This window comes from Anabrus simplex, chromosome 7, assembly GCF_040414725.1.
Source record: "Anabrus simplex isolate iqAnaSimp1 chromosome 7, ASM4041472v1, whole genome shotgun sequence".
Taxonomy (NCBI): domain Eukaryota; kingdom Metazoa; phylum Arthropoda; class Insecta; order Orthoptera; family Tettigoniidae; genus Anabrus; species Anabrus simplex.
In genome coordinates this window covers 122,400,385-122,425,830 of record NC_090271.1, presented here as the reverse complement: position 1 = coordinate 122,425,830, position 25,446 = coordinate 122,400,385, and the positions used below count along the sequence as shown (strand labels likewise).

The 25,446-nt window shown below is 37.2% G+C and overlaps 1 protein-coding gene across 1 annotated transcript in view; it reads right to left on the bottom strand.

Annotated features, from left to right (window-relative positions):
* Positions 1-5,619: 5,619 nt before the first annotated feature.
* LOC136877345 (serine/threonine-protein kinase VRK1) overlaps positions 5,620-25,446 on the bottom strand; it is a 207,520-nt gene continuing 187,693 nt past the window's right edge. Inside the window, exon 11 of the mRNA XM_067151306.2 lies at positions 5,620-8,473. Within this exon, the coding sequence (XP_067007407.1) occupies positions 8,376-8,473 (98 nt within the window). The 3' untranslated portion in view covers positions 5,620-8,375. The remainder of the gene's footprint in view (positions 8,474-25,446) is intronic.

Sequence of the window (25,446 nt, the reverse complement as noted above, 5' to 3'; positions counted from 1 at the left end):
TCATGTTCGTGAGAAAAATTCCAGTATGTTTCACCGTAATTCACGGAAATAGCTGGTAACATCACTGCCAATTATATACATAGCATCTGTAAACTCAGTGGTCACTTCAGATGTTACAGCAAAACATTCCATAATCTTCACTGCATTTAAAATTTCTTGTCGGCTGGGCGGAATAATATCGTCGTCCCCATACTCTTCCACAGATGTGTGTGTGCGCGCGCGCGCGCGCGCATGCTGGTATAGTCTATCCAAAGTTACTTCATCCTCAGAATTTAACCTTTTGAGTGGCACACCTGATAAATTCTCCAGTGGCATGTACTTGCCCATAACGTGACCGCCCAAGAAATTGTTCAGCTGCAGTGTTCATCTTGTGATGACTAAATATTTTCTTGGGTATTGTAAATTTTTCTATGCTTCATCTTCTCTCCTATACACACAATTTCTGATTAGCTGACAAGGTGAACAGAATGGCAAGCACAAAATGTAAGAGATGTCTGAAGACAAAATAGGGACTACATCAAAGCTGAAAGTGATATTAGTATTTCTGATAGTGGTGGTAATGATTCGGATGATGACCTTGTTGGCATTTCTAGTAAAAGTAAAGAAGAAATTCCATCGGAAACAATGGTAATAGTTAGCCTAGCCTGGAAATAGTGCGCGATCTAATATAAATCAATTTACGGGAAATCCTAGAGTAAAGATTACATTATTACCAGAGGCGAGTGTAACCGACTGTTTTGAACCATTTCTAATGTATGTTATTGTAAGTTTTGTAGTGATCAAAACCAATTATGCTAAAAAGTGTGTTGACAATTTTTTAATAATAATAATAATAATGCTATTTGTTTTACGTCCCACTAACTACTTTTTAAGGTCTTCGGAGACGCCGAGGTGCCGGAATTTAGTCCCGCAGGAGTTCTTTTACGTGCCAGTAAATCTACCGACACGGGGCTGTCGTATTTGAGCACCTTCAAATACCACTGGACTGAGCCAGGATCGAACCTGCCAAGTTGGCGTTAGAAAGCCAGCGCCTTAACCGTCCGAGCCACTCAGCCCGGCAAACACAATTTAAAAAAAAAAAATATATGTATATAAGGGCACGGTTTCAGAAAGAAACCTATTATGTATTATGAAATTCAGAACTTTAATGTGTTAGTTTTGTTGATGGATAATTCAAAAGCTGGACATAAAGATGTATTTGTCACAAGAGAGTATTCTTAAAACACCAAAAGAGTGGTGTAGAAGGGACTATTGTAAAGAAAGTGTAGAGTAAGTATTTAATAACCACTGAAGATTACATGAATGTGTTACTATAATTTCCCCTTAAATACTATCACTAATTCCTTGCTTCCCGAAAATATACAATTTCCTCTGGAAAAAAACACCTCACCTAGCTGGCATAAGAACTCCGTGAGAACTCGCCAATGAAGGGGTTAATAGTATTCCATAAGATTCTGTCAAACCCTGCAGTCCTATTTTCATCTGTCATACTACATAAAAATCTTACTACATGCCACAGTAGCCATAACCACTAGACACTCTGTGGACAGGATAAGTTCACTGAGGAAAAATTTGCACATTTCATCATAAATCTATCAGCACCTAAACGTAAGTTATTGATTTCACGGTACAGTCGCCCATGAAAGTGGGAGATAATTGATTATTTCAGTGATTCACAGCTAAGAACGTTAACCTTTTTTCTGGGGCCCTCTCATCATAGAAGACATCATTAACTTTTCCCATTTAGTGCTTCTCATTGCTATACTGTGGATGTTGAAATATAGTCAGAGATTCTGCACCCAGGATAATCTTCACCCACATCTTTTTCCCTTATATTTTGCCTTCAATGATCAACTGTATCAAGCTATACATGCCATTTTGGAAGATGTGTACAATATGAGCAGTAATAATAATGTTTTTTTTTTTTTTTACGTCCCACTAACTACTTTTGAAGGTTTCTGGAAATGCCGAGGTTAACATATTTGAGCACTCAAACATGACCGGACTGAACTAGGATCAAACCAGCCAAGTTGGGGTCAGAAGGCCAGCGCCTCAACCGTCTAAGCCACTCAGCCCAGCAATATAAGCAGTTTTCCTATGTTTTACGAGGTTAAGACTTCACACAACTTCCCAACATGACTGAGCACCACGTCATTAGAAAGCAAACAGGAGCTATTATACATATGGAACATGGATAGAGTACAAATAAAAGAAACACATGGGTCCATAAATCTGTAATGCTTCTGGATGATCATTTCCGATATGTTTTAGTTGACCTATCCTTCAAAATTTAAATTCTTCGTAATAAATCCTTATGTTTGCACGTGCTTACCACTCATTCATAAGGTATTGGGCTAAATTCTTGCAGAAAAAGATATTTTTCTTTTAATATGAGAATGCTGTCATTGGCCACTCTGGTAATGAGAATTAAGTCATGCAAAGGTACAGAGTTTATCTCTGTTACATTACAAACTATTAAACATATGTATAAGTTACAAGAAAATGCACTGTATAAGTAACAAGAAAAGTGTGTTGAGAGACCAGAAAATCCAGGTGAAAACTGTTCTATACACATAGAAAAACTGGCAAATATACCTGTGCTTCGCTATGGTATTCCACATTGTATACAGACTTCTACATAAACTGCTGTACATGCAGTGAGTAAAATTATATTAAATTGCCAGTCTCAGCATTATCTGAGAAACACCACTGGGAGGACCCCATAAGTTCTTTCCGATGTATGGTGCACGTTGGGGAGTTTTGATGAAAATGGCACGCCATGTTTCCTACTGCCGTTTGCAATCTAGTTCAGGAATTTCTACTATAACAGCAGACTCTTACCTACTGCCATTCATAAAGGAGATGGAGAGTTTTCATTATAAAGACAGGTCTTGTTTCTTAATGCCAGCCACAACAGAGTTGGGGGGGGGGGGATCTAATTATAATCAAGAAATCAAACTTTAGATAAAGCTAAAAATCAAGGATTTATTAGAAAAATGAAATGTTTCTCACTAAATTGTGATGATATGAGTTACGGAATTAAAAGAGTGGTAACGGAGGAGAAATTTAGGCAACGGGATTCTTAAATAAGATGACTTATGATGTTATTACTTAAACCTAAAGAGGTAAGGTCAAGGCAAGGAATTAAGGCAGAAAACAGAAGACAAGCACAGTGAAAATTATAGCAAATGCCATAAAACAATTTATGGTGTGAAACAATGGGCTACACTCTGCATACTGTTCAAATATTAACCACCCATAGTGCTATTCAAAGACAATTGTAACCTGCAATGGTATTCTGCAAATATCCTGCAGAGTGGCAGCCTGATCTCCCTCTCACCTTTTTTCCAATGAACCACCATGAGTTTACAGGAATAATGCCGAAAATGGCATTACATTACTTTCCTGCTGGCAAGCAGGCAGAGACGTTGCCATGGCAACCGGCAGCTTCGTTGTCTATTTGCACGGGTGTCCTTCACTCAACGCAGAGCATGAAGCCCACAGAAAATAATTTTTCCAGTCATCTGAAGAGTAAGCAAAATTATGTACGTAACAAAAGGTGTTCAAAATGAAGGGACGTTTCACATAAAGTCTACGGATTTTACAGAAAATTGATAGCATTAGAGAAGATTGGAAAAATCTGTTCTGGTCTTCCTATAAACCCCCGGTCAATTCAGTGATTTTTAAATCGTGCATATCTAAACCTACTCCTGGAGGAAGATTATACTGTAAATATGAAGTTTGGCTGAGAACTATCCAGCCGTTTTGCTGTGATGGTGGAACAGACAGACACAAAAGCTGAAAACCACGGATACGGTATGGAGTTGACCTAAAATAGATAACTGAAAAATGGGCAAAATAAACTAAAATGCAGACAGCGGACCACCTACAATTTTATTTATAGAGATGAAAATTATGCTTAACAATTAATTTATAAAGATGGATGAAGCATGTTGAACCAAGATTTTCAGAAAATAGTCACGTTGGTCAACTCAAAAGCAGCAATACAAGCCATGTCCCCAAAAAGTCTACTTCAAACAAAGAGGCATAACATCAGAAAGGCTCTTGAATACCTAAGGGTTCTCGGAAAAACTGTTTCATTCTAGTGGATTCCCTCCCATGCTAGTTAGACTGGATGAAAATGAAATTCACAAAATTTTAGGTGCAGGACAGGACAACTGTCTCACTGTGCATTTAAGAACAGGCATTTATCAGTCCAGCAACCCATTACGTCAGCTTCTCAATTTCATAACGGATGAGGAACATCATCTCCACCGACTGAAACTTAATAATCAACAATGGCTGAGAAACACCGAATTCTACTGGGATGCTAGAACTTCGATGATGAGATGACTCATCCACTTCTACCATAGGAACAACATGCTTCCAATACAGTAATAATGCTGCTGTTGATTGAACTCTTAAAATAAATCATTTTATGACATCACAATTAATTCTATCAATTAAATAATGCTCAACCTAAAACTTCACACTTTTAAAATGCTGAACATAACTTCCCAGACTTTTAGTTTATTAAAGGTGCTTAAATATCAACTGATCTGCAGAAGTTGTATTATTTTCTAATATATAGCACTACAGAGCTTTCTTGAGGAATGTACTGTATAATGGCAATCCACAATAAGAGAAGGTGGAAATTTACATAGTATGTAAAGTAAATGCAGAAGTTCATCTAATATTACAAAATGGTTTGCCTAATTGATGAAAATGAAAACCTACAACCTGTTTTCCAGTCATTGGCCGGGTCAGGGATGTAATGAATGAAACATATATAGGCTGTTACTACAATGGGGTTGCCACTCCCAAGGTGATTTATTAATGAGTGATAAAGGCTATGAAATGATAATGGAGAGTATTGCTGGAATGAAATATGACAGCGAAAACCGGAGTACCCGGAGAAAAACCTGTCCCGCCTCTGCTTTGTCCAGCACAAATCTCACATGGAGTCACCGGGATTTGAACCACGGTATCCAGCGGCGAGAGGCCGACGCACTGCCATCTGAGCCACGGAGGCTCTTTTGCCTAATTGATATTCTATCAAAATGTTGTGACAGACTAAGTTAGGCAGCTTCAACTTGAGCAAAAGCAAGCAGAAAGCGAGGTCAGCATATTCTGTACTAGAAAGTGCGGATCGAGAGGCAGTTGTTTATATGAGCACTGCAGGAGAAGCAGCGGACGTGTAACTAGAGTGCAATGTTTGCTTGTGTATTATAATATGAAGGAATGAGATAGAATTGTAAAATACATTACTTCACTATATTTAGTTTTCTTTCTGCCTTACTGTTAAGAACAGAAGATGTGAGCTTGCATCCAGGAGATAGTGGGTTTGAGCCCCACTTTCGGCAGCCCTAAAGATGGCTTTCCATGGTTTCCAATTTTCACACCATACAAATGTTGGGGCTGTACCGAGGCCACGGCTGATTCCTTCCCACTCCTAGGCATCTCCTATCCCATTGTCGCCACAACACCTATCTGTGTCTGTGCGAAGTAAAGCAAGTTGTAAAAAAAAAAAAAAAAAAAAAAAAAAAAAAAAAAAAAAAAAACAGAAGATATGTAGCTAGTACAATTGTAAGAATAACAGTTGAGTAATTATGAAGTTTAATAAGAGATAAGGGTGTTGATCTGTTAATGATGAAGACATTTATTTATTTATAAAAATTGTTGAATATGTATACTTGTATAACAGCAGTAAAATAATTTGATTGATATTGAAAATATTTTGTTTGCAATCAACTGAGTTTTTATGCCTCTAAACATACTGTGTATTCATGTCAATTTTCCACCTTGAATAAATTTAATGGTTCTTATTTTAGTTTTTACTGAAGAAAAACATTAGTTTTTGAGAGGTAGTTCAAACCCATAGTGATTAAATTTTATGTACCACACTCAAATTGACAAGTTTTTCCTAAAAATAAAAAAAAATTTAAAAAGTAGGCTAAACATTAAATTTATTCACAGGGGAAGCTCTGAAATGAACACACAGTACATTAAATGTTAACGATAGTGTAAGGTTAATTTGCTAAAGTATGAAGAACAGTTACCACAAGCAATGGACCGGTACTGCAAACATCATAGCCAGCAAAGCATCTGTTCCAGAATATCAGGCAGCAGGGTGCTCTTATGACGTAGGGCGATTAAGCTGAGGATGCCTGATCTAAATTATTTAAGTTACTCATAAAATGAATTGTATTATAAAGCCTGTTTCAAGGCTGCATCCTGAGAAACCCCACAAATAACAGAAGAAATCCGTAACAGTGTGAGACAAAATATCTCCTTATTTGCTCTTAAGACTGGAAATTAATTGTTGTATTATAAGCAATTGGTTGGTAAAAACAGCAGTAGCATTTTGATGTATCAACCAGCACACTATAACACTGGATGTAGGATGTGGAAGCAAAATATTCAATACATCTTTAAGGGTCACTTGCTTGTCTATATAAATAGAATTATAATTTTTTTCTTTACACTTCATATTTTGGCATCATATTTTGTATATTTCGAGTTATCTACTGTATACAAAAGTAAAAATAGGGTCAGTTCAATTGCTGTTTCTCTGTCTCTCTGGGTGTATGAACATCGTGGGAGGGTAGCTTGTGAAAATTTCTTGAAACATGGTATTTAAGTTCAGGGTTATACAGAGAGTGCTCTGGTCCTAGTATACAGTGGCAAAGCAATATTAAAGGTGCCTAAACAGGAAATGCCAAATTTCTCCATTAATATTAGCTGTATTGAAAAACTTTAAACTATAAAACTAGTGCAAAATATAATTTCCGATAATATGATTTAGCCACTTTTAGCTTACGGAAAATAATAATGGCGATATTTGCGATTATTACATTTTTCACAACTTTCAAGTATCTGTGGAAATATTAATTTTACCTGAAAAGTATGTAATTATAGAAAATGTTTCTTTCAATCTTTTACACCTAATAAATTTTTTACCATACAAGTTATAATAATGGCGATATTCACAAATTAAATTTTTTATTGCCAGTCCAACAGTAAGCATCGCTAAACATGAAGATACGATCACTTGAATGAGGGGAGGAAAGGAATCGTGAAAGACTGGGTGGAAGGCGAAGCCCTGAATGCTCTAACATCACTTAGCTGGAAGGAAGTAAAATGTGATGGCCCACAATGCCCTAACATTACATAAACTGACCATATATTGTTAAGTTCAGGTGTGATCTGCCTATCTGCTGCCACACATCTCCACTACATGGCATTACCGCTGTGATTATAGAAAAACTACCTTGTCAATGACAGGTACAGCTACAGCTAGTCTTCTATAAAATGTAAATGAATTATTCACTTCTGATCAATACTAGTACAGCTGGGTTAAACATGAACAAATATACCAATTCACATTCACAAAATACATCAAATTAACACTAGAAATATTCAAAACACAATAAAAATAACACTGAGCCACAATTTCCATTGTTATCCGTGCAGCCATGAATGTCTTCAATTCAAAGATAAGGCGATTACCAACTTCGGCACTTGCTGAAACATTACGCTATATGACATTTTTACCTCAAAAATAGATTGACAAGCAGCATTTTAATTCATGAATGAAATAGGTTTTAGCCACCAAGTCTAATTCTGTACACATGTAACCTAAAGAAAACTATCAGTAAGAGAATTAGAAAAGTAGCTGAAACATGAAGTCAATGACTCAAGTGTTCAAGCACTTCATCAAAACTCTGCAATTCTGGACTTATGGCTGAAAGAAACTTTCCACCATTCACAAACTTCATGTGATGTTTGAAAAATTAAACTACACAATTCAAAATTCCTCTTCAAACTAAATGACACAACTGACCGTACAGGCTTCTACATAAAGCTCAAATACAAACATTGCACACTAGAAAAACCACCTCCATGTGAAATTCATTCTCTATGAATATTAATCTGAATGTAATGCTAACCTTTTCATGGAGGGAGGGTGAAGATGAAATTTGATATAATAATAATAATAATAATAATAATAATAATAATAATAATAATAGGAACTAGTCATTACAACTGCACTTTGTGTAATTACTGTACATGTTGAACATTTCTTCAATACGAAAAATGTTAGCATTATATTCAGCGGCATGAATGATTCTTCACTTATCAGTCTTTAAAAGTTGAAGTATAACAAAAAAAAAGTGTTATCTTCAAAAATTTTAATTAAATGCCTTGGTTCTGGAACATTAAGTAGAAAGAGTACAGGCATCTGAATCACAGTACATGAGTAATCACTCTTTATACTATCACGAGACAATGCAACACTTACGCCTTTCCAAAAAAAAAGAAATAATTTTTGAAACGTCAGATTTTGATCTTGCTCGCACAACAAAATTACAACACTAACCACGTAATGTATTTTTACGCAACATCCGAGTAGGGAGATGTGTTAACTGTCCATGTAAAGGCTTCTTCAAAACAACTGGTTTCTTCTTCACCCCTATAGAACACAAAAGATACAACATGAACAAAGTGAACTTGTTAATACTAAGATAAAACACTGGTTCTGAAAGAATAAGTCAATGCTAACATCAGGGAGAAAACATGAACACAATTTGGAAGTCAATGTGATTAAAATCAGTTGGAATTTAAAAAAAAAAGTGTTAGTACAGACTCATTCACAGGAGCAAATTTTAGTGCAAGTAATCACAGAGATAGAAAACAGCCCATTATATAAGATACTTAAGATATGCATCTGTCGTCAAGCAGTTGTTGGAGCACGACTATTTTTCATAAAGATACATTAGCAAAATTATCGGTTTATAGTTCAACAAAGGAACCACAAATAAAATATAATTACATTAACAAACAGTAAGGTGGCAACTAATTACATTCAGGAAATGAGAAAGGCAGTAACAGAAATAATGCTGATGTAAAGGTTTGCCACAACCCATTTCTTTAAAATAAACTGAAATACATCAGCCAGAATGTATAATTCATGTTATTTCTAGACTTCAATAGATACCATACAAAAAAAGGTATGCCAGTGGTGTACATAAGACATGGGTGTGTTAACCAGGCTTAAATTGTTCGCATTTATACCATACCAGAAAAGAACTTTCATTTTCTGTTGCCATGAATGCTATACCCTTAGTGAAATTTGGCATCAGTAGATACCAGTTTACACCAAAATTAATTTTCAGATTTTTCTTTTTATTCCTGTATGAGATTTTTGTTTGTCCATATGGACCCTGTGGGAAAAGGTGACCCAAATATAAATTAAAAGGACAATTATCATACTGTGTAATATACACGTTTATTATGACTGTACCACAGTGAAAGGTTACGTAATGGAATACAATACATATATAAAAACAACTTTGGATCAACCCTGCACTACTGAGTCCTTGATTTCTTTATGAGTGGTAAGCACTTGCAAAATTAAGGATTGACTAGGAAGAATTAAAATTTTGAAGGAGAGGTCAACTAAAGCATATCGGTAATTATCATCCAGAAGCATTACAGAATCGATGGACCCATGTGTTTCTTTTATTTGTACGCTATCCATGTTACACATATAATAGCTCCTGTTTGCTTTCTAATGACGTGGTGCCCAGTCATGTTGGGAAATTGTGTGGTCTTAACCTTGTAAAACGTAGGAAAACTGCTTATATTGCTGGCCTGAGCGGCTCAGATAGTTGAGGCGCTGGCCTTCTGACCGCAACTTGGCTAGTTTTATCGTAGCTCAGTTTGGTAGTGTTTGAAGTGCTCAAATATGTCAACCTCGGCGTCTACCTTCGAAAGTAGTTAGTGGGACATAAAAAAACTAACATTATTATTACTGCTTATATTGGACACATCTTCCAAAATGGCATGTATAGCTTGATACAACTGATCATTGAGAAGATCCATGATCCAGTCATAAATTCTGGTGATACATTAATTTTTGACAAGCATAAGGTATTGAATGACTTTAAAACAGAAACTTGATCTTCTGCTGAACAGACCTCCTCTAAAAACTTATCAGAAATTCCTAGTTATTAATCAGCTTACCTAGCCCACACTTATCTATCCACTACAGAATGCTAGCTCGATACAAATTCCAATCACAAGCGTCGTTAAGGAAATTCTCTGTATTCTGATATACTAGACTGCGTATTTTACTCTCCTAGGAGACTAAAAGGGATAAGTGTTTGCAGAGCTGAATGGGAGGCACTGTTACAACACCTAACATATGCCACATTCTAAGGAAGTCAAGAAAAGAATGTGAAAACACACTATCTCACTGCTGAGCAGAGGAGTAGCATTACCACACTTTGACAAATGAAGCAAAGGAACATACCAAAAGCAGCAAAGATTTAAGAGGGCTGTTAAAAAAGCAAGGAAAAATATAATGGGCTAAGTGACCAAAAATCAGTTGATTTCTTTCACTTAAAGGTGGACAATGAAGCAGCCCCATTAACATAACAGGCTAGGAGACATGAGCACTAAGTAGTTCCAAAAAATCTCAACAGATCGTTACAGTCTCCAGTTACGTTTATGGTTTCAAATATAGTGGACTATGTGCATTTTACAACCACGATATGTTCAGATTTCAGTGACCTTTGTTTCCTCGCCTTTCTGATTGTGTAAACAAGAATGTGCTGTTTTGATGTAATTGTGATTGTTTTATTGGAATTAAATTTAATTATTTGCAATTATGAGAGAGTGGAAAGTCTAAATGAAGGAAGAAAGGTGAAGGATCTTGGCAGACAGCACAGAAAAAGATGTGAACTTCTGGTAAGACTTACACAATGAAAACAAAATGATAGATGCCAGAAAAACCACTATCAGAGCATGTAGGTTTGTTAAGATTTATCAGTTCGAGTACACTGCAATGCTTTCATATTACTGATAGGGGTTTTGAATAGCAGCAAGAAAGTTAATTGACAGTTATGTTAAGGTTAGGTTAGACCTACATGCAAGAATAAAACTTGAAATAAAACTAAAAAATGAGCTGTGTGACAATATTATTTTGACGGTCAAATTACAATTTAATGTTCTTTTCAGTTATCGTGCAAATGCAAATACAAGTGCAAGAAAATAAATCAAGAACAGAATACAAAACTGTTCATGAATTTTTATAAACTAACAGACACTTCAACACAATATACATTTCTTATGGGGCACATTATTGTCCCGTAAACTGTCGGAGAGGTGTTAATCCACATGAAAGTCATAAACGAACATTGTGTTTTCTATCCGAGGCTCAGGAAATATCAGAGTATGTAAAGAGACATTTATGGATGTGTTTGCTATAACTAAAAGACTAATTGAAACCCTTATTAAACTCCTTAAGATAAGTGAGGTATCTAAAGAAGAGAGAGACAACAAAAGGAAAATTAAAAAAATACACTGATAAGGACACCCAAGGAATTATTTACTATGTTACTTCATTTCCAACACAAGAAAGTCATTACTGTAGGGCCAAAAACAAAAAACAGTATTTGAGCTGATTTAAATAGAAGTTGGATGCACAGTGCTTTTAATGAAAAGCATCAAGACGACAAAATTTCCTAGAAATATTTTTGTGAAGTATTTACAACAAAATTTTGTTATCTTTCGTTTCGCCAACCACGAACTGATACGTGCAACACGTGTGATTTGCTTCATCCTACTAATGGAACAATTCTACTGATTTACAATTAAAATACTGTCTTGAATTACATCACAGAAAAGCTGAAAGGCAGAGATATAATGCATGAAGATCACAGAAAATCACTAATACCTTCTAGTGACACTTGGATATTTCATATCGACCTGCAACAAGTTCTTTCACTCCCTACATTGACACACAAAATGTACTATTCCAGACAGCTTTCAGTTTACAACTTCGGTATTCATGTTGGGGACAACAGTGTGCATACATTTCTATGGCACGAAGGTGTGACTGTTAGAGGTGGCAATGAAATTTCAGCTGTTCTAAAAGCTTCTGTGTTGTAAAATCACGCACAAGAAAAAATTAAAGTTTTGGAGCGAAAATTGCAGCGCCTAATAAAATAAAAAAAAAAATAAAAAAAACACAGGAAGCTGCTATTTTAAGGGTAGGAAAGGACAAACTCATCAGCTGTTGCCTTGCAGTGAGGCAGGGGCCTGCCAAAGGCTAAGGGAGACAACCCCGGACAGAAAATCCTCTGAAACGTTACGCCTAGGAAGTCAGTGGAGGAGAGAGATTTTAATTGCTTTCAAAACCAAAAGAAGCCTCGGAGTGTTAAACAAACCCAATAAGGATGCAAGTTCTCCTGGTATTGATATAAATGATAGCTCAATGCTCTATCAAGATCCAGCAAGAGAACTAAAATCTACAAGACAACGACCACAATGAGTAGCAACTCTGAATATCATTACTTTGACAGGGAACATCAAAGAGTGTGTTGATTTGATGGCAATGAGGAATATCAATGTACTAAGACTGAGTGAAACCAAGTGGAAGGGACAAGGGTCAAAAGAACTCAGAGAAGGTTACCATCTATATTGGTCGGGAGAAAGTTCAGCTAAGAATGGAGTAAGTGTTATAATGGTCCATTCAATGAAACAGCACGTAATAGGCAAACTTCAAAACTGACAAGATTATCCAAGTCAATCTAAAATTAAACCTTTGAAAAAAATAAAAATTCAAATCTGACAGGATTATCCAAGTCAATCTAAAATTAAACCCTACCCATAACATTAGTATCATTCAGTGCTACGCTCCGCAAGTAGGTTGTGATAATTCAGAGAAAGACCTATTTGAAGAATCCTTGGAAGAGCAAGTTAGAGATGAAGGAACCATTGTTATTGGTGACATGAATGCCCAAGTAGAGACTGATAGGCAAAGTTATGAGAGCATCATGGGCACACACAGATGGGGACCATGGAACACTGAGGGAAGCAGACTCCTAGATTTCTGTCTGAGAAATAACATAGTTATTGGCAATACCTGGTATCACAAACAGAAAAGTCACAAAATCACCAAATATGGATGGAATTGGCAACAGGAGTCCATCATTGATTATATTATGGTAGATAAACATATACAGTGAAACCTCGGAATGGAGTAACTGGGTCTACGAGTGTTTTGCAAGAGGTGAGGTTCCGCAATACGAGCGTCACGTGTACCTACGTTTTCCCCTCCCCTGTTCATCTGTGAATGGATGATTGAGATCTTTGGTCCTGTAGTGAAGGAATAATTCTCAGAAAATAATCTGACACTCAAAGTCTTGCTGGTTATGGACAATGCTCCTGCTCATCCCTCAGGCCTTGAGGCCATCTTACTGGAGGAATTGGGAACATGCATCATTTTCAAAAATATGTTTTTTGAAAAGTACACCAATGAAATAGTACGTAAACGTATTACATTGTGGTATGTTGCCTTGTTTTCTACCATTAAAAAAATATTTAATAGTGCCTTTCCGCAAGGCGAGTGAAACGGCCTCTGACGTAAGCGGCGCGCTGTGACGTCACGATCCAGTACCGCATGGAGCTCTACCAGCCGTTGTGCATCAGCCGTTGCTAAAAGCCGATTGTTTATTATTCATGATCGCGAATAACTTCTAAATGACAGAAGAAAGGTTCAAAACAGCACAGTCAGACGCTTTTATTAGATCAAAATCAATCGGTCGGCTCGTCCGGTCCGTTTGCCTTGGTGACTCTGAATAACTTTGGGCTGATCGCACGGTCCTCGTGCCGGCGACGATCTTTCAAATGTCTGCCTATCAACTGTCGATGGTAGGTTCTGCGCCTACCACGGTTGTAACGGGTAACGGGGAATCAGGGTTCGATTCCGGAGAGGGAGCCTGAGAAACGGCTACCATATCCAAGGAAGTCAGCAGGCGCGCAAATTACCCACTCCCGGCATGTGTAGATGTCATCATTCTTGAAAAATGTGACTCTTGTGGCCGCAGAAATTCGCGGATAACGAGCAACTTTGTAAGTGGCGACTTTTATATACGTGCAGTGTACTGTAACCCATAGTATTAGGATAACAACGAACCTGGATAGATATCACATCACTTTCAACATTTCCTTCTAGACTGATTCCCATATTAAAGAATAACATTACATTTTCGGGCTTTCAGCATTAGTAAAGTAAGAAATCGGATTTCAGGACTAACATAAACATATAGGTAGCATTATAGTACTAGTCCGCTTCTGTGGTGTAGTGGTTAATGTGTGCCACTCCCGGACGCCCGGTTTCGATTCCCGGCTCTGCCATGAAAGTTGAAAACAAATAGTACGAGGACTGGAACGGGGTCTACTCAGCCTCGGGAGGTCAACTGAGTAGAAGGGTTTCGAATCCCACCTCAGCCATCCTCGAAGTGATTTTTTGTATTTTCCTACTTCTCCTCCAGGCACCTAAGGCCACGGCCGTTTCCTTCCCTCTTCCTTGTCTATCCCGTACGATCCTCCCATCCTCCAAATGGCCCCTGTTGAGCATAACAGGTGAGGCCGCCTGGGCGAGGTAATGGCCCTCCTCACCAGTTGCATCACCATACTCAAAGTCTCACGTTCCAGGACACTGCCCTTGAAGTGGTAGAGGTGAAATCCCTCGCTGAGTCCGAGAGAAAACCAACCCTGAAGGATAAACTGATTAAGAAAGAAAGAAAGAAAGAAAGAAAGAAAGAAAGATCATAGTACTATAATCTATAATTCCCCAAAAATATATATATTTATGGTTGGGACAACTGGCCTACCCACTTCCGGGGTCCATGAAAGAGAATTAAATATCTTTGTGGAGGGAAAAGGTTAAACATGATAAAGATAAATATGACTTCATCTAGTTTTCACAAGTCGGGCTGAGTGGTTCAGACTGTTGAGGTGCTGGCCTTCTGACCCCAACTTGGCAGGTTCGATCCTGGTTCAGTCCGGTGGTAGTTGAAGGTGCTCAAATACGTCAGCCTCGTGTCGGTAGATTTACTGGCACGTAAAAGAACTCCTGCAGGACTAAATTCCTGCACATCGGCGTCTCCGAAAATCGTAGAAGTAGTTAGTGGGGCGTGAAGCCAATAACATTAATTACATTTGGCTTTTAACAAGCTGAGCATATCAGGAAAGAAAAGTGTCCTGGTGACATTTTAGTCGCTCAATACAGGAATGTCTTTGGGTGCCGTGACTTTTACTTTTTTTTTTTTTTTTGCTTTACGTCACACCGTCACATATAGGTCTTATGGCGACGATGGGACTGGAAAGGCCTAGGAATGGGAACAAAGCGGCCGTGGCCTTAGGTACAGCCTCAGCATTTGCCTGGTGTGAAAATGGGAAACCACGGAAAACCATCTTCAGGGCTGCCGGCAGTGGGGTTCAAAACCCACTATCTCCCGGATGCGAGCTCACAGCTGCGCGCTCCTAACCGCACGGCCAACTCGCGCGGTATTTTTACCCTTCGGTTTATTGACTTGGTTTGTATAACCTAAAAATTAGGCTAAGTTGGATATTTTAAACACCTATATCACTATTTTCACCTGTGTGCAATTATGTTATTTATTTCATTAATATTATGATAATTATTATAATTGAGCATTGTTAACTTATAAGACCGTAACAGACAAGCATTGGTTTTGTGTAGAGTTATACATTTGTTAAATTCACGTTGTTTCCTTTCATGATGCACACGCCTATTCTTTGTTACACTATAGAGTATTTAGATATAGCCTAAATTTCTTTACCAATTAAGCTCTTCAATAAAGACATACATAACTGTCCCATGCCAAGATATATTGGTAGAATTAGAGCTGTCAAAATGGTTCATAACCCCTTTGATTTATTATCTAGACATGTATCACCCAAAACATAGGTTAGGTTTGGAGAATACTTTAATAATCAGCATTATTTAATGCACTGTTTATTACTTTCATATTCCAAGATGTAATTGAAGCATTGAAATAAAGCATCATACATGAAAATTTAAAGTTTTACCACTAGAACAGCTGACATGGAAAAGTGATTTGAAAATTCAAACAAATTAATCTTACGTTAAAATCTTCAAAAGCGACTGTGAGCTTGCATCCGGGAGATAGTAGGTTCGAATCCCACTATCGGCAGCCCTGAAAATGGTTTTCCGTGGTTTCCCATTTTCACACCAGGCAAATGCTGTGGCTGTACCTTAATTAAGGCCACGGCCGCTTCCTTTCAACTCCTAGGCCCTTCCTATCCCATCGTTGCCATAAGACCTATCTGTGTCGGTGCGACGTAAAGCCCCTAGCAAAAAAAAAATCTTAAAAAAAAATAAACTGTAGACTTTTCCGATATATCACCAGCATTTCTCCGGCTCGCCAAAATCCATTTCTCCCTAGTTTTAGCGTCTTTGGAACGTTTATAAACAATTTGTTTGGTATGGTATGCGATGTGCTATTGCACATCGGAACTCTACACCATTTATAAGTTTTCTGCCTCACTGTCTGCGCAGGATTCATTTTAAGTCTAAAATATACCACTCAGATTATTATCCAATGTATAGACCTCGAATTTAACCATACCAGACACTAACGTAAAGTAGCAATACGCGAAGTGTATCCTGCTTCTCACAGCACACAATGTGTTATTTCGTCTGCTAATTCAGTCAACCTGTACGATGACGTCAGACCAATGAGATAGCGTACTTGCGTGACGTGACATTTTCGTAGATTTTTATCATGTTTGGAGTTATTGTTTGTACATTCTGATCACATTTTTGAATTCTGCATGAAATTTTGAATCAGATTAGCATATTTTTAATTAAAACCCCGGATCATGCATGTTCCCTATTCAAGTTCATTAAGGTTAAGTTGCTTCCTCCCAACACTACTCCACTTCTCCAGCCTATGGATCAGCACGTCATTTCGAACTTCAAGAAGCTATACACCAAAGCACTATTTCAGCGATGCTTCGAGTGACCGAAGGAACAAACCTTACCCTTCGAGAGTTCGGGAGAAAACATTTCCCCATCGTGAATTGCCTGAAGATCATCGATAAAGCCTGAGATGGAGTCACCAAGAGAACTCTCGCTTCCACTTGGGGAAAGCTGTGGCCTGACTGTGTTCTTGGACGTGACTGAGGGGATTGTTGTTGACAATGAGCCGCCGATTGTCGATGAAATTGTGTCCTCAGGGAAGTCTATGAGGCTGGAGGTGAATGATGTGGACATTCAAGAGCTGGTGGAAAAACATAGCCAGGAAAATGACCACCAACAAACTGATGGACCTGCATCGCGAACAACAGGAGGAGGTTATGGAGATCTAGACGGGGAAGAGGAGGAAAAGTCAATGGAATCTTTCACTTCAACTGAGATTCGGGAGAAGTGGAAAATGTGGGAAACGGTGCAAATTTTTTTAGATAATCACCACCCGAATAAGACTATAGCAGTGCAAGCGATGAATCAGTTCAATGACAATGCAATGTCACATTTTCGTGAAATCCTCAAAACGAGGCAAAAGCAACAGTTAATGGACAGGTTCCTCGTTAAAGTTGCACGAAAAGAAAACAATTCCAGTGAGCCAAAGGACAGCAGTGATTCCATTAGTGAAATTCGTGCTACACAGTAACTCTTCTCATGTCATCTCTCATCTCCCTCACACCAACAATGATTCTATTGTAAGGTAAAGTTCACTTTAATTTGTTTTACGTTATATTTTGTTTCAGAAATGGTATGCCAATAAATATTTTGTGTTGTGGACGAATCATCCGTGTTTCAATTGTTTCTTATGGGAAAACTTGCTTTGATATACGAGCGCTTTGGATTACAAGCATGTTGCTGGAATGAATTATGCTCGCAATCCAAGGTTCTACTGTACAAGAAATGTTGCTGGATGTGAAAGTAATCCCAAGTGTGTTTCTTGACAGCAATAACAGGCTCCTTGTTAGTTGTTTCAGGTTTAAAAAGTTGACGGAAATAAAAACCATCCAGGACAAGAAATTACAGGTATGGAAATTGAAGGATAAAGAGAAGGACACAGAATATCAAGAAAAAATCCAGCAGCAAATACCAAAAACAGACACTGGAACAGTTGAAGAAGAATGGAAAAATTTCAAGACAACAGAGGGGACGTGTGAAAGAACAAATGGCAAAAGGAATGATAAAACAAGAGAGACAGTCCTTAACCCTCTACTGCATACTGTTGCCACTAGGCAACAAATAACTTTTCACTTGTGTAAATGGATAAATATTATAGACAGAGGTAGTTTTACGGCACACCTTCAACTGTACAGTCAATTAAACACATATCCCAGTGATGCCTTGTTTTTTTTTACATAACATAAGATAAAACAGCCCTACAACCAAAGGTACTCCTTCCACCCCATCAACATCCATGTGAACCAACCACCGTTTATTTTACGTGGGCCCTCCCCATCATATTACCACAGGCTTCAGGAGTACCTCTGGCTCAACCTCAAAGACATTACCGACCTACAGTCGTGCAAGTATACTTGCGCCCTGCAATACGTACCCATGGCCAGTAGGCAGTAATGTTCGGTCTTTGAATGTTAAAAGCTTAGCGTAAAATCGTGGAAAATCATATATATATTCCAATATGGCAATCCACATCACATGTGAGTGTTAAGCTATTAGGCCCAGTTAAGAATTGCTGGTATATCTAAACCACTGAGCGTATGTTGAACATTAAAGCTTGAAATTTTCTTCACCAAACGGAAACGAAAAATAATTCATGCAGTAGAGGGTTAAAAAGAACAATGCCTACAGAAAATATTTCAAAAGTCGAACGGATAAGAACAAAGAACTCTAAGTTGACGAAAAAAGAATCTAAGCAGGTTGTCAGAGCAGAAAGAGAAAAATGGTTGAATGAGTGGAGTGATAAACTAAATGAAGATGGCAACAGAAAAATAATGTATGGAATGATGAAGAATAGGAGGAGGGACAAAGAACAGACTAATTATCTGACTAGTAATTGTGGGTATCTCATTACAGATGACAGATCAAAGAAAAATGGAAGAATTATTTTGATAAGCTGTTAAATGTCAATATCACAAACATTCCATTAGGTAGATTAGTTAATGATGGAAGGATGGAAGACACTAACATATCTGACATGGAATGATATAGAATATGCATGGAAATACATCAAAACAGGAAAAACTCCAGGCATTGATGAAGTGTGTGGTGAAATGATCAGGTCTCTGGTGATGCAGGAAAACAGTGGACTTTTTCACAAGATGTGGAAGGATGGGCAGACACCAGCGAATTGAAAAAAAGGTATCATCATTCCACTCTTTAAGAAAGGTGACAGGAAGAAATGTTCCAATTACAGTGGAATTACATTAACTTTCCAAGTGGAAAGTTGTATGGAATGATTTTAGAAAGGAAAATAAGACCATTGATAGAATTAAAGTTATCAGAGGAACAATACGGATTCCAGAAAGGCAGATAAACAGTTGATCTAAAATTTGGATTGTGTCAGCTAATGGAGAAGTATTATGAACATAATAAAGGTCCTTTGGCTGGCCTTCCTGGATATCAAAAAGGCCTTTGATGCTGTAAGCAGGGACAAAGTCTGGGAAGTGTTGAGAAACATTGGAATTAATGACATAATAAAACGAATTGAGAATTTATATGAAGACATCAGTAGCCGCGTCAAAACATCAGCAATGACTGAACCCTTTAGAATAACTACGGGCCTAAGACAAGGAGCTGTCACCTCTTCATTACTGTGAGATTCAACAACAAGTATACCAAAACGTTGGTGACAACAAAATGAAAATCATGCTATTTGCTGATGACATCTGTATATGAGGAGATTCCAAGGAGGAACTTCAGGATAAGATCAATGCATGGACAGTAACAGCTAAAGGGTACGGCCTAAGATTCAGTCAGGAAAAAAAAAGAGAAATGGTTAACCTGAAAGTTACATTGAAATAGAGGGTAAACAACTCAAGATGTCCAACAAATTCAAATATCTAGGAAGCATGATATCAGCAACAGGCTCCATTGAAGAGGAACTTACTAGCGGGATTCAAGCTGGAGGAACATTCTATAGAGTTGTCCGAGACCTAATATGGAACCCAAAAGTACCATTGAAATGCAAGCGAGCAATTTATCTGACTTATTTCATGCCAACTTTGACGTATGGGAGCGAGACCTGGACCTTGAGGAGAAAGGATGAAGCAAGGATTCAGGCAGCTGAAATGAGATTCGTCCGAGCGATGGTTGGCAAAACAAGACGAGATAAAATTCGTAATGAGAACATCAGGGACATGACTCAGGTTGACAGAATGCAGGATAACATAACTCTGCGTAGACTAAAATGATATGGTCACATACAAAGGATGGATCCAGATCGCATACCCAGAAAAATGTATGATCTGCAGTTAAAATATTCAAGACCAAGAGGGCAGCCAAGAATGCGATATACAGACATGGTGAAAAACAACATTCAGCAACGAGGAGGGGACTGGGACAACACTGAAGGAGAAAAGTACAAAGACAGAAGTAGGTGGAGGGGCTTCATTCGCTGACCCATCGTATAGATGGAACGACATGGGATATGTATGTAATTTCAGAAGGGTTAATTGATGAGGTTGAACAAAAATTTCTCATTACAGGACATTCATTAAGTTGTTGCAAGTTATAAATCTCATTCCGTACTGACGGTTATCACTTTACAAATGAAAATATTTATAAAATTCTCCTTATCAATACAAATCAAGTCATCTGTTAGATGAAGCAAAGTCTATACATGTTTCAGCCTAATCTCAAGGCCATCTTCAGTAGCAAAACAGTAATTACATGATACACAAACAAATTAAAAATCGTAATGAAGTGTAGTGACAGTGATCATGATTAGCGAGTTAAAAACATATTTAGGTACAAAGTCCTCTCGTCTAATAGATCGTTCTTGAATTGTCAAATAAAACTTGCTGTTAAAATGAAAACACTGTGCTGAGGAGTGTAGTGAGACCGTCAATACTATGGATTAAAACGTGTGTAACATCTGTAATGAGAAAAAGGAGTATATGAGTGGATGAAAACCAAGTTAAAAAATAATGTACGAAAAGAAAACTCATTTAACTTGTTTGTAAATAAAAGTTGTCTCGAATGGAGATGACCTTGTCAGCCTCAAGTCACATTGACAACTAAGCCTGTTTGTGGCTTACTGTGTATCTGTGTCGATATGGTTGGGAGGGGTAATGGAGGGGGAAGGACGACAGATGACTTTATTTGTATTGATAAGGAGGATTTTATAAATATTTTCATTTGTAAAGTGATAACCGTCAATACGGAATGAGATTTATAACTTGCAATGGTAACGCCATCCAGGCTAGTAAGAAAGCAAACCTATATTGTAATTTGAAGATAAAGGTTGCCAAATTAGGTAAAGATTTATGTTTTTTAAGAAAATGCTTAACTAATGACGTCACACCTAATTTTTTAAAATTAGGTAAGAAAACTCATCGAGACACGGCTAAAACCCCGCGCGACTCAACGAAAAACAGATAAAATTTGGGTAAGAGGGGAAATTAAATTCCTTCAAAAGAAAAAAAGCTCTTCTTAACAATAATCTTTACGACACTCATTTAGAAGTTTCGACCTTATTATGTCCTCTCTAATGGACTTCTTTTCAGGCTCACGTCACCAACAGACTCCATAACGTTTTACTGAAAAAAAAAAAAAAAAAAAAAAAAAAAAAAAAAAAAAAAAAAAAAAAAAAAAAAAAAAAAAAGCACTCTTGATAAGTGGAATAACTTAATAAAAGCTTCCCACAATATCCCAAACACCCAGAATTACGCGGAATCAAACGTTTTTCACCCGCCGGTAGTGAACCTCAGTCAAGTTGACCTTGATCCTAAGGACCTCAAGATATTGAATAAGGGACCAAAACATAACTGGACACGTCCTTCAACCACGACGATTCAATCATTACGTTGGCTGAATCTGAATTAGCGGTTAATAGGTTACCTACAGGCGTTCAAAATGAGGTTAGATATGAAGTTATGCGAAAGTTACATTCTTCTTTCGATCAGAAACATACCGGTACTGGCAAACCCAATAAAGAACAAGTCACCAACATAAGCAATCTCAAAAAGAAAATTAAAGATAACGATTTAACAGTAACTAAAGCAGATAAAGGTAATGCTACTGTAGTTATGAAGAAAAGTGACTACGTAAATAAAGCACAATTCTTCTTTACTAACAATAACTTCAACATAATAAAAAAAGCTCCTACTAATAGAATACAAAGAGAACTGAAAGCTTTAATTAAGAACCTTTTATTCTTGTTTAATGACCTAGAAAAATTAAAACTGATCATCATGAATCCCAAGTTACCTACGGCGAAAGCGTTACCGAAGATTCACAAGGTGGAAGTCCCCTTAAGGCCCGTTATTAACTTCAGAAGTAGTCCGACGTACAAAATATCTCAATATATTCACAATTTTCCTAAAACACATTATTTCTTTCAAGCTAACATGTCAGTTAAAAATTCCCTGGAATTCTGCAATAGAATAAAAGAATCTCACGTTACCGAAACATTACACCCTTCACTCTTTTGACATAGTCAATATGTACGCAAATGTACCCATCAATAAAACCATCGAAATAGTAAAAAACAATCTTTCCAAATTCAGTAAAGTGTATGGGAGATAGAAGAGTTTATTCAGATCCTCAAGTTTACATTAAATAATGGCTTCTTCACTTTTAATATCATATACCAACAGAGGGGGTCTTCCTATGGGGTCACCGGCCTCGGGAATCCTCGCTGATATTTACGTAGATTTCCTTGAATACACTCATATTATAGGTAAAATTAATGGAATCAAACATTGGACTCGGTATGTCGATGATACTTTTATTATCCTGGATTCTCACGTTACTGATAGCAACACCGTTCTTGAATTACTTAATAATCTGGATCCGCACATAAAGTTTACGATAGAATCCGAGAACCACAATTCCCTTAACTATCTCAATTTAACTATTACTCGCAATCAGAATAAAATCATTTCTTTTAATATTTACAGAAAGCCCACTCACACAATAAACACAATCCACCAAACTTCTCTACACCCAGGGACACAGAAGAAGAGAGCTTACAATAGCATGATTTTCAGAGCTCTTAATGTTCCTTTATCCCGTAAGAATTTTAGAAAGGAAATCAACACCATTTATGCAATAGCCGAAGGTAATGGTTTCAGTAAAGCTTTCGTGAACAAAATTCTCAATAAATTTAAAAGTAAACCCAAGACCACCTCAGAAAAAGAATCTTCCCCTAAATCGCTACTCAGCCATGAGCGAACATTGTAGAGAGAAAAATCATAAATACACAACAACTGATCAAGATTTAAAGATCCTGCATTACAAACAGAAAGGTCCCTTACCTAATATACTAGAGTATATATATATATATATATATATCGACCAATATAACAATCCTGTGTACAACTTGAATGAAATCAATGAAAAGAAAAATATTTTATTGGAAAGCTTTGTCCCGCTCATCTGTGAACAATTCATTAATAAAACGAGTTTCACTACCGATATTCTAGAACAAGACCCGCCCTTCCATCAACACCCTCCTCCCATGATTCACATCATCCCTCCCCCCCCCCCCTTGCCCTTCATTACCCCTCCCAACTACATCGAAACAGATACACAGTAAGCAACAAACTGGCTTAGTTGTCAATGTGACTTGAGGCTGACAAGGTCATCTCCATTCGAGACAACTTTTATTTACAAGTTTAATGAGTTTTCTTTTCGTACATTATTTTTTAACTTATTTTTCATCCACTCATATACTCCTTCTCATTACAGATGTTACACACGTTTTAATCCATAGTACTGACGGTCTCACAACACTCCTCAGCACTGTGTTTTCATTTTAACAGTCGGCAAGTTTTATTTGACAATTCAAGAACGATCTATTAGACGAGAGGACTTTGTACCTAAATATGTTTTTAACTCACTAATCATGATCACTGTCACTTCACTTCATTAAGATTTTTAATTTGTTTGTGTATCATGTAATTACTGTTTTGCTACTGAAGATGGCCTTGAGATTAGGCTGAAACATGTATAGACATGTTTGCTTCATCTAACAGATGACTTGATTTGTATTGATAAGGAGAATTTTATAAATATTTTCATTTGTAAAGTGAATTCATTAAGTTGTGTTAGTGATTCTGCACAGATAGAAAAAAAAGAAAGCATAACACACTATGTGAAGTACCCCTTGACGTAGCTAAGAACATATCTCATCGAACCATAGGATTAAGACACTGAAATGTTCTGTATATACTGAAAAAATCTGTAAATATATGATTTCCTTTTGATTCAATTATCAACATTATGAATGTTAATATATCTATCTATTTTATCCCTATTTGATGTGAACATAAATAAGACATCCCATTAGAACTTTAAAACATGTTCAACCAATTCATTCCAAACGTGACCACAATGTTCTTGTAGATCAATGTATATTATTGTAAACAATTAGTTTTTAAGAATAGTTTTAATTTAACATCCACTTCAGAGCTCTGACCTACATTATAGAATTTATGGCCAATGATGCCTGCAATGACAGGTGAAACATGTACCATTATATGCTTAAACCTTAATATAATGATTGTATCATAGTCATGAAGACTTCAAAGTATTCAATAGGTGGACCTCAATAAATTAACTGTAAACATTTTAATATATTGAATTTCAATAGTCAAAATGAAAATAGTCACTTGTAACTGAACAGTTTGTCGAGATCTGAGTGGACTGAAGCCTTCAAGTTACAGTATGCCGTTCCACTGTATGCCCTCCCAAGATAAAGACTAGACTGAACCCGCTGCATGTTCTTGGTTCTTGTCCCAGAGGGGAGTCCTTAGAAACCCCAGATATCACAGAATCCAGACAAAGATCACAACTACAGTTTCGCAGCAAGGCCTGAAAGTATATGTAAAAGTCCCATGTATTGCTGTCGGAGGGTGCAACAGACGGATCGACAATCGCCATCGACTAAAGAAAGAATAGTGGTGTGATCTTGAATCGAACTATCAGATTTGAAATAAGCTCCAGCCAGCCTGAGGAGATAGATCAGGAAAAAACAACCATCTATGAGTTGTTGTTTAGTCTAATGACCGGTTTGCCCCGGCAGTGAATCTTCTCCAAATGGGTCGATCCTGTGCAGTACGTTTTGCATCTGCATAGCTCCTGCATTCTGAGTCCACAAAAAATGACATCACGAATGTCTTTCTGGAAATTCAATAAGGACGTTTCCCTGGTATTTTACTTTCCAAAATTACCATCAACACATTCCTACGTCAAAGCCTATGTCCCATCCAAATAGTAGAATATTTCTAACACTCCTACAGAATTTCTAGCATTAAAGTTGTTAGACCGTTAATCTGCTCCAGAGGAACTATGTCAAAATTTTGTGTGAAACATTTGCAAAATCTTGCAGTTCCTAGATGTATCAATATTAGCAATCAAGGCATAACTTCAAATTATTCATAATCACCTTTACAACCCACTTTAAC